The following is a 10,820-nucleotide window of genomic DNA, read 5'->3' on the forward strand; positions in this document are numbered from 1 at the left end:
TTCCGTCCGATCTTCGTGGACTCCCCCTATTTTCATTGCGGGAAATTATTTTTTCACATGTCCTTAGAAATGCTACATCAGTGAAAGTTTTATTGAATCAATTTGCATATTTTTTTTAAATCCTAAAAATATGCACTTCACTATAGAAGTCTATGGGAAAATTAATACGATACTGAGACCTTAAAGGTCAACCAATCGTGTGTAATCGGTTAAGTTCTACCAGGAAGTAAAAAGATAACATTCCATACCGTAACAACAGGGCGTTATCCTCGTTGACGTTCAAAGAAGTTAACTTCGTGCTAATTGGGAATACTGACCAGTAAAGAGTAAGATTTACTTTTCCATTCAGCTTTTACTTCAGTTCATTGTACAATCTTCCTATATTGTCCGTACTTAATTATTTCATAACTGTCGATAAATGTCAAGGGTCAAACTTTAAGACTGTACTAAGACTAGGATTTTTTTTTTTTTTTTTTTTTTGGGGGGGGGGATATCAAAACAAAATAAGTTCTGCCACATACATTCGTCTATAAACAAGTATATTCAAGTACCAGTCCACATAGAATTCAGACACTGCCTATCAATGGTATAGTTGATTCATGTTGTAGAATCAAAGTAATCATGTACTGAATCAATTTATATCGATCGTTTGTATGCCTCAAATAATCGTCGTATTGCAAACTTTGCAAGAGTTTTCGTTCTCGATTTGGCTTCATCTGGTTGATTTTAGTGGGAGATAAATGTTTGATTTTCTATAAAGTGCAAATCTGTATGCAGAAAAGGTTGTTGTGTAAAAATATAGGATATGTAGACTAGAAAAGCATCGTTTTTTTGCTGGTTTTTTCTTGACCATGAATCACTTTACCATTGGTAGTGTCTGAATTTTATGCGGACTGATACTTAATGAATGAAAAAATGTAGCAACATGCATTGTTATAGAAGAACTTAGTTCAAAATACTGAATACGTAATATAATCATGTATTAAGAAAAACCTACGTATTAACTACTACTTGGCTTTGGGCAATGTGCATCGGTATGAGAAAGCGCATAAAGGTAGACCGAGACCAATCATAGCTCGATTTCTATACATGAAAGATCTAGAAACTGTCTTGTCAAATGCATATAGACTGAAAGGTACTCCCTTTGGAATTAACCGCCAATTTTCAGAAGAAATTAAACAGGCCAGGCGTAGTTTATACCCAATACTTAAAGAGAAGCGAAAGCAAGGATGCCGAGTAAGACTTGTGCGTGACGTGTTATACGTAGACGGAGTAGTGTATGAGGATCAACCATCGGATGACTCAATGTATACTAGACCAAAAACTCACGGGGATGCGACAAGATCCACGCCTGATACCCGCAACTCTAAGCGCCGACGCATTTCATCAACGCCAAGTCGGTATTTGGACACCCGAAGAAATTCAAATAATGACTGTGGAACCTCTTTGATTGATGAACATGCAAATATTAAAATATTAACTATAAATTGTGATGGCATATTGAAAAAAAGCTAACTATCCTGAATTTATAGATTTAGTAAACTGTTATGGTTTTATCATCATTTTGGAATCTAAGACTGATGATTTAGATAAAACAAACATACCAGGGTATAATTTTGTTCTTAAAACAGAAAACCGTTTAAGAGAGTTAAATCCGGAGGTATTACCTTTGAATAGAAAACTGAATATGATAATTTTATTTAAACTGTAGAATCTGAAAGTAAGCTTATGTCATGGTTTAAAGCCTTAAAAACTTTGTTTAATATAAACGATGATGTTATTATTGGAAATGTTTATAGAACTCCTGAAAATTCTTTGTACAGGGCAGAAAATTCCTTTAATGAATTAGAACAAGAATTTTTGAAATTTTCTCAAAATTTTCTCCTAAATGGATATTCCAATGGAAGAACTGGTACAGATCGTGATTTTATGGAAGTTGTGAATGATAACCATAGTCCTTTTGATAATACAGTAAACTACGCTAACATGTTACCTCAGTATGATATTTGTACATTCGAAATAGTATGGACTCTGTAAAAACAAATTATGGAAATCAATTGTTGGAGTTTTGCAAAAATAATAACTTATTTATTCTAAATGGTAGAGTTAATGGTGACAAAAACGCAATTTTTACTTGTAGACAATCAAGTGTTGTAGATTATTGTATTTATTCTGTTTATTTTCTACCTTATGTTGGTACTTTACATGTACTAGATTTCTCATCATTGTACTCTGATGCCCATTGTCCCATTTCTTTAGCTCAATATTTTACACCTGCTTATGACCTTTACAAAGAGGGTACTGTAAGTGTTGACTGTAATTATAAGACAATTTTTTAAAAATGGGATAATGATAAAGCAGAGGAATATAAAGCATGCATAGATGTGTCAAAAGTAAATAGTATGATTCTGCATTTGAGTCGGGTTGATACAGTTGCTTTGACTCGAAATGACGTCAACGAATTAGTGTATGATATTAATAATATTTTGATTGAACCTGCAGAACCTTTTATTTGGTTCATACTATCCTCAACATTCTACTGATGAACGCGACAACCGCAAAGAAAGTAAGCCTTTGCTTAGTCAAGAGTGTTGGGAAAAGAGAAAGCTTTCCTTGTAGCTAAGAGACGTCACAAGTGTAATAGATCTTCTTTACACATGCCTGATCTGAAGACAAAGGAAAAAGAATACAAGTATAAAATAAACAAGGCAATGATTACACATCGACGTCAAATGAGAAAAAAAGCTTAAAGCTCTCAGAAGTTGAAAGGAATATTAGGAATATATTAAACTCAAATCGCACCAGAAAAGCTCCGGAAATTTCCATTGATTCCTTGTTTAACTTTTTCAAAGATTTAAATAGCGCCGATGACGACAAGGTTCAAACTCCGAATCCGCATAGCGATGATGAAGATTCAAATTCAGTTATCAGTGATGAGATGTCTGGAAATGAAATTTTAAAATGTGTTTAAAATTTAAAAAATGGTAAAGCCTGTGGCGATGATTTAATAATTATTGAGTATACTACAAATACTTGTCATATTCTTATGCCCCTATACATAAATTTTTTAATATTGCATTTAATTCTGGTATAGTACCAGAAAGTTGGCTAGATGGCAATATTATTCCATTTTATAAAAATAGGGGAGACAAATCAGATAAAAAACTATAAACCCATAACTATTTTAAGCTGTATGGGAAAATTAGTCGCATCAGCTTTGAATTTAGGCTAAATGCCTTTTTAGAAAATTATCTTTTACTTAATGAGAACTAATTTGGCTTCAGACATGGTTATTCAACTATTGACAAAATTTTTACTTTACATTTGTTGAATGAATTGCTTCAAAAGACAAAAGAAGAAAAAACTCTGCCTTGATTGAGTTTGCTAAGGCCTTTGACACGGTTTGGCGTCCTGGTTTATAGACACAACTGCTAAACTCATCAATTAATGGTAAGATATTTTATGTTATTGTTAACATGTATAGAAATGTAAAATCTCGTATTTTTAATGGTAGAGAACATTCAGATTATTTCCCTGTATTATAGGTGTTAGACAAGGAGAAAATTTGTCCCCTGCACTATTTTCATTATATGTAAATGACTTGGAAGATTTATGTATAGTAAAAACATTATTGGTCTGAAAAGTATATCAGTTGAAATAGAAATATTTAACGACTTCACATACTTAGGCTTTTTTTTCTCTAAATCTAGTATAGCTTTCTCAAAGCCAAAAAAATATATTGCAGAGAAGGCCACCCGTGCAATGTATGACATTTTTCGTAAAGGGAGATTACATTACTTATATATTGATTGTCAGCTAGATATGTATGATAAAGTTATTAAATCCATATTACTCTATGGTTGTGAGGTGTGGGGGCAGGGAATAATTCCGTGATAGAGAGAGTTCACCTTAAATTTTGTACACTTCTGCTAAATGCAAGTAATTCGACGCCAGATTTCATGATTTATGGGTAGCTAGGGAAATACCCGCTTGATATATGCATTAAACTAAGAGTTGTCAAATATTGGGCAAAACTTATTAAAGGGAAGGAAAGTAAATTACATTTCATTTTATATAGACTTTGTCATAAGAATTTCAATAATAATTATATGTGGCTTAATTATGTGAAATCCATCGTAGATAATTGTGGTAAATCAAATGTATGGAATAACCAATATTTTACTAGAATATCTTGGTTAGTTATCTCATTAAAACTAACACTTATAGATCAATTTAAACAACATTGACAATCTGACATTCAAGAGTCGCCGAAAGCTCTGAATTATAGACTTTATAAAAATAGTTTTGAGTTTGAGAATTATCTAATGATTTTACGAGATAGCAATTGTATCACTCTTTTTAGATTCCGAACCACAAACCATAAGCTGCCTATAGCATCTGGCAGATGGCGCCGCATTTCTGGAGAAAAGAGAAAATGCAATATATGCAACTCTTAAGAAATTGGTGAAGGATATCACTATGTTTTACATGTACATCTCTTAATGAGGAGAGAAAACTTTATTTGAAATAAAAATCTAGAAAGATATGATAACTTGAAAAAAATATGGTTTATGGTTTTATTATCAACTTGGTTCTGTATACTTATGGCAAGAAAAAGCATCAATATCCGGTTTGTACCTGCATTTTCAGGAGCTGAAAAACAGCATAATGGCAGCTGCATTTGCGTATACTTGTAAATGTGTGATTGAGAGCTAAACCAGTCTCGGAAAATATTTGCTAGTTTCGATAATTAAATACAAATCGAATCATAGATTTTCCAAGATATGGTTGGCATTATAGTCTGCAGTATGGCGTCCAGATGTTTACGAAAACTACGTAATCAATATTACCCATAATTCTCGGGTCATAAAAATTGCGAAACAAAAACGGACCAAAACGAAACGAAAATAATCGATAAAAGAAAGAATCGAAACGAATCAATTCAAAAATGAATCAAATCGTTATAAAAACATAATTTAACTAGACCAAATAGAACAGAATGAAGCGAAACTAAATGAAACAAAAGAAATCCTTGAAGACGTTTCGCAAATATAAGGACCATAATGTTAACCAGTTTCGGACAATTCGACCTAAAGACATTTCGGACTATGACAACCAAAAATTCCTCATGAATGCCGGACATTTCGCCTAATAGACATATCAGACCACGACAATCAGTAAAATGCTTTAGGACAAATATATATCATTACAAAATTTGCCATACTTGAAGGTTATAAGTATAAAATATCAAATCAGAGTTTATAAAAATTATCAAAGTTGTTTTTAATTAATGTTTCTTCGGGAGCGTTAAAAGGTTTCACCTTCATCATATTACCAAGATAAGCAATATGCCTTATTCTAAAAAAATGGGAATATATATATATAACATTGGGGTTTTGGGGTTGTTGTTTTTGGTTGTTTTTTTTTTTTTGTTTTTTGTTGTTTTTTTTGTCAAACCACTGACACAAGGCGTATAGTTGTAATTAGTTTTACCGGTAACTCGATATTGTGTTAAATTTCAAACAACCTTGCTTTTTAAATATTTTCTTGTTTACATGTTAGCATTTTAATTTACACAAACAATTCCCTGTCATTGTTATCTTCATTATGTCTTTTTATATTCAATGAATCTTAATGACATATTTTGAAGTCAGTTTTCTTGTAACTCTATTGATTTATTTCTTTCTGTTTAATTATTTTTCTTTAATGAAAAATGAAAATATTTTATACAACCTTTTATCTTCACATTATTGCCTGAAAAATAAACAATTGTATTGCTGTTTTTAAATAAAAACAATAATGTCTTGGCGCTATTCGACTAGTTGTTTCTTGTCGCTTTTTGTCACTTCTTGTCGCAAATTATTGAGACCCGCAGGCATACGTCATCAATAGCTGAGTCCGCGTCTCGTCTGTCTGATAGGTACGTATATACAGGACCACCGCTGATTTAAATCCCATACTGTGCTGCATCATGTCTGTAAGTCATACGAACATTTGTTCTTCAATAACTTGTTGAGTTACAAACTTGATATACATGACGGTTGTGCCGAATCAAGACATGTCATGATAGTACTTAATTTTGAGATTCCTGAGAGTTTAAACCTGTGTCCCGTGTTATCACAACTAAGAATTAGTTTTTGTAACGAAGAACGCGACCATGGGCTTGATATGCATGTACATGTACGTAACTAAGGCAAGGTCTAGAAGCTTAGTATTTTGACCATCAGTATGGAGTAACTTAGCTGCGAAATCGTAGCTCTTGATCTTTTTTTTTGATTTTGCGATCTAACGTTAAGAAAATACAAATAAATAGTTAGAGCTACGTTTCGCAGCTAGGAGTAACTAGATACGCTAATGTAACCCCTACACTACACTCCGTGACTGGCGTGAGGCTTAACGCACTGTATGGAAAGTCTAAACTCATTCAAAAGTATGGATTCGGCGCAGGAAAAATTCTTTTTTTTTTTTTGCTTTGACCACCAATGGCAATGTCAACACAAAAAAATATCCCCAGTGCCCAAATCCCAAAAGATATTATAATATGAAGGTCTAGAGGCTTAATATTTTGACCACCAGTATGGGCTTAAACTGGATACGATAATTTAACCCCCCACCAATACACTACGCTCCGTGAGGGTTAACACACTATGAAAGGTCTGAACTCATTCAAAAGTCTATTAAGAGAAAAACATTTGGTAACAAGCTTAATCCATTCTGGGATTCGGCGCTGGAGATTTATCCACCACCATAAAAAAAAAATTATAACCATTGCCAAATCCCAAAAGGGATTATAGTAAGCTATATGTATCTGATTTTAAGAAGTAAGAATTAAATCTTATACTTCTCTATTTATATTACAGTAAAATGGCATCTGAAAGCTGCAGCATCTGCCTGTTATTAGAAAAGACCAGCACTCCTGAAGTATGGTGTCCACAATGTGAGGATTCCCTCTGTTCAACATGTAGTGAGCAACACAGAGTACAAAAAACAACAAGGGACCACAGCATCATACCTTATGAAGATTACCTAAAATTACCATCTTTTATCCACAAAGTTCAACTTGACTGTGAAGAACACAAGCAAAAATATCAATATTACTGTAGGTCTCACGATTGCGTTGTCTGTTATAAATGTTTATTGCAATATAATAAAAAATGTGAGGACGCTCTACCTATCGACGATGTGATCCGCAATGTAAAATCTTCAGCCATTTTTGAAGATGTTTGGATATCATTAAAAACGACTCATCAAACTTTTTTGACCGCAATCATTGAAAGAGAAGAAAATGTGAAAATACTGAAAACTAAGAAGGAAGAATTATCAACAAATATAAAAAAGAGAACACAAAGTCTTATTGATCAAATAAAGAAACTAGAAAACAAAACACTGTCAGAGTTAGAGTCAGTTGTAAATGCAAACATAAATGAAATCAAAGCCACCACAAAAATCCTGGAATCAAATGAAAGAAAACTTGGTGAATTATTGGAACAGGAGGAACTCATTAAGAACCACGCATCAAATTTTCAAACATTCATCGCAACAAAACAAAATTGAGAAAAAAGTTCAAGAATCAGAAGAAATCTTACACAAATTATCTGAAAAAGGAGCCATGGATAATACAGACATAGAAATGAATGAAAACATCACAGCAGACGACACAATTTTTGGAATAAAAACTCTGTGTGACATTAAAGTATCAAAAGAAAAAAATGCAACCTCCATAGACATAAACAAACCAAACAAAGGTCTGGCAGAGGTGAAGACAAGATTCCCCAGACAACTGACACTTAAACAACAGTTTACAGTAGATCAAGGTCGGTGTCCTGGTTGTTGTATGCTGCCTAATGGACTCCTGGTGTTGACTGATTATCTCAATGGTGTAGTAAACATACTACACAGTAATGGTCAACACAAATCATCAGTCAGATTTAATGGAGGACAAGGAGCAGTATAGGATGTAACAGTCATCAATGAGAACCATGTTGCTGTTTCTAATCCTCACCATAAAACAATCTCCATCATAGATGTAGACAGGAGTAAAATCATTAAAACACTTCAGATAAAGAGTGATGTCTGGGGAATTACACATAGTGATGGACATTTGTACTTCTGTGTACATCAGGTAGGAATCCGAAAAATTAATATAGATACAGAAAAAATAGACAAACTCCATGATGACCAGACTGTTAATGGTGATTCATATATAGACACAGATGGCAACAGAATATGTTATACCTGTCCTTACACAGTTACTGTCTTAGATTCTGATCTCAGAGTTATCTTTACATTCAAGGATCACAATACAATGTCACGGCCTCGTGGAATATCAATGGATGAAAAGAACAATGTTTTTGTGTGTGATTTTAACAAACATAATTTATTACTAATTTCAAGGGATGGAGATAAACATGAAGTTGTAGTCAGTGGAGGTGATGGGTTGTGTAACCCTCTGTGTGTACATTATGATAAAGTGACCCATCTCCTCACTGTTGTTGATTTGAATAATGTGGTCAGGATATTTACTGTATATTGACTTTTGATGGAGAATCAAAACTGAGATAAACAAATTATTGAGATTAATTCGATTTCAAGGTAAGTAAACATGTTTTATTTTTTACATGTAGGCTTTGTTTATCTATATAAAATTAATAATAAATAAATTTTAAAAATATTTTAAGTATCAGACATTTCTACATTCTTTCTAAATTATCAGATTTAAGTAAACATACATTTGTTCATATGATAATTAACTCGATTAAAGGAAAAGAAACACGTTTCATTTTTTGGGGCTTCATTTTCAGAAATCTTAACAATATCTGACAGAATTTTCTACTTTTATCCTGGTATAAGATTACAAAAATATGATCATTATTAACTTATTAAAAAATCTTTCAAATGGTACAGAAATTTCATATTGAATACAGGGTAAAATGAATATTTTTTTACAAAATTATTTTATAATTTTTTTTATCAGTCAGTTTTGGTCTTCATCAAGATTGTCAAATACATGTACATCTATCTAGATGTGTCATCATTGAAAATACATGTAATTTTAGCTTTTGTTGTATATAATTGCATTTTCATTTTCTAAATAAATGGATTTTTCTTATTTAAAAACCGAAAATAATTAGCACATTATATTTTTTATAAATCAAAAATTCTTATACTACATGTAGTATTACTTTATGTAAATATCTACCACCAGACATGTACAAAATCAAAATATTAATGTGGTAAAAATTAAGTAAATGTATTAGTGATTTATTCATACCCAGTATTTAGGTCTTTAAAAAATTACTTTCTTAAAACAGCAATAAAAAAGTATAGTCATGGAATCTATTTTTTTAAGCATGGTTTGAATTAATTAATTTTTTGGCAACATGTGATCTCCTTAAAATGACCTTATACATGTAAGGCTTCCTTGCTTCGACTTAAATGGATTTTTTTTAAAGATTGATATATTTCTGAACTTTTATTATCTTTTTTCGTGAAATATGAATTACATGTATATTATTGAAAGATACTACAAAGGACATTAAATTACCTTCAACAGTGATTACATGTACTTGCAACTTCAATATTATTGAACAGAAATATCTCCAGTTCATTGATTTAGGTATAAAATGTTGATTTTTTTTGGGGCAGTTGTTTTAAATATATATGTATGTGTATTTGATTTTATATATTTAGCACTAACGGGGGGGGGGTTGAAAAAGGGGAGGGGTGCCAGGTTATTATTTGCTCATTAAGGTCCATAGAATGCAAAAATTTTAAAAATATTCAGGGAGCGGGGTTACACCCTGAACCCCGGGATCCGCCACTGCAATTATGTTAACACTTATACATGTATTTTGTAATTAGTTCAAATCTAATGAAATCTGACAATTTGATAGGAAAATCTTATGTTGAATGATACGTGTGATGAACAATGCCAGTTTGTATCTTTATGGCTAACCAGACTATAACATGTACATGTAGTTTGAATGGTGCATGTAGAATGATTTTTTTTTCTTGATGGACTAGGATAATATTAATTTATTAAACAAATTCATTTTAAAGGTAAATAAAATATGTTTAATTTATAACAATTTAATTTATCAGAAATCTTTATAACAACATCAGAAATTTTCCCCTTTTTTTGTAAGAAGTACTTTCACAAACATGTTTTAATTGACTGACTTTATTAATTATATTTAATAACTTTTTACTTTTTTATTTACATGTACATATACAAACATGTAATACATTTTGTAATTAACTTAATTAAAAATCTTTAAAAAAAAAAAAAAAAACATTATATGTTTATTTAGTAAAATGAATGATTTTTTGGAAATTATTTTATATTTCTTTATTAATAAGTGTTGGTCTTCATCAAGTTTTTCAAATACATGTATCTAGATGTGTCATCAGTGAAAATATGTTCACTTAATTGTTTTTGATCATGTATATACTTGTAGTTGTATTTATCATTTTCATGTTTCTAAATTGGATTTAGTCATACTCAAATGATGTAGAAAGTATTTGTTATTTTGTCATGAATATCATACATACATGTACATTATACATGTATATTCTTTTAAAAGACTCTTTAAAACAATGAACATGTTAGAAACTGTAAACAAATATTACTTATTTTAGTTATGAATATTATGAATACATGTACATGTATGTATCCTTTTAGTGACTTTTTATAAAAAAAAATTACTTTAAAAATTTTAAAGTGAAACTGTAAAAGAAGTAATGTGAAAACATGTACTATATTTTATTTTTATCTACATGTATGATTTAAATTGTTTTACAAGACATTTCACCTTCAACTT

General features: G+C 31.2%; 1 protein-coding gene across 2 annotated transcripts; it reads left to right on the forward strand.

Annotated features, from left to right (window-relative positions):
• The first annotated feature begins 213 nt into the window (after window positions 1–213).
• On the forward strand, window positions 214–10,279 carry LOC148596968 (uncharacterized). Of its 2 annotated transcripts, none has more exons than XM_088563281.1 (2): window positions 214–326; window positions 6,861–10,279. In XM_088563281.1, exon 2 carries the CDS (start codon window positions 7,424–7,426, stop codon window positions 7,952–7,954), a length of 531 nt encoding a protein of 176 aa, XP_088419407.1. In that variant the 5' UTR covers window positions 214–326; window positions 6,861–7,423; the 3' UTR covers window positions 7,955–10,279. The 2 variants fall into 2 exon arrangements, 1 of the variants encoding a protein (XP_088419407.1); XR_015918999.1 differs by lacking the exon at window positions 214–326 and adding an exon at window positions 335–3,450 and having other exon boundaries at window positions 6,861–7,550.
• The last annotated feature ends 541 nt before the right edge of the window (window positions 10,280–10,820 follow it).

This window comes from Perna viridis, chromosome 15 (assembly GCF_037379345.1).
Source record: "Perna viridis isolate PV_CMFRI_1.1 ecotype Kerala chromosome 15, ASM3737934v1, whole genome shotgun sequence".
In the NCBI taxonomy this organism is placed as follows: domain Eukaryota; kingdom Metazoa; phylum Mollusca; class Bivalvia; order Mytilida; family Mytilidae; genus Perna; species Perna viridis.

Coding starts and splice junctions, on each gene's coding strand:
- LOC148596968 (XM_088563281.1), top strand. CDS start 7,424: ATGAAATCAAAGCCACCACAAAAATCCTGGAATCAAATGAAAGAAAAC.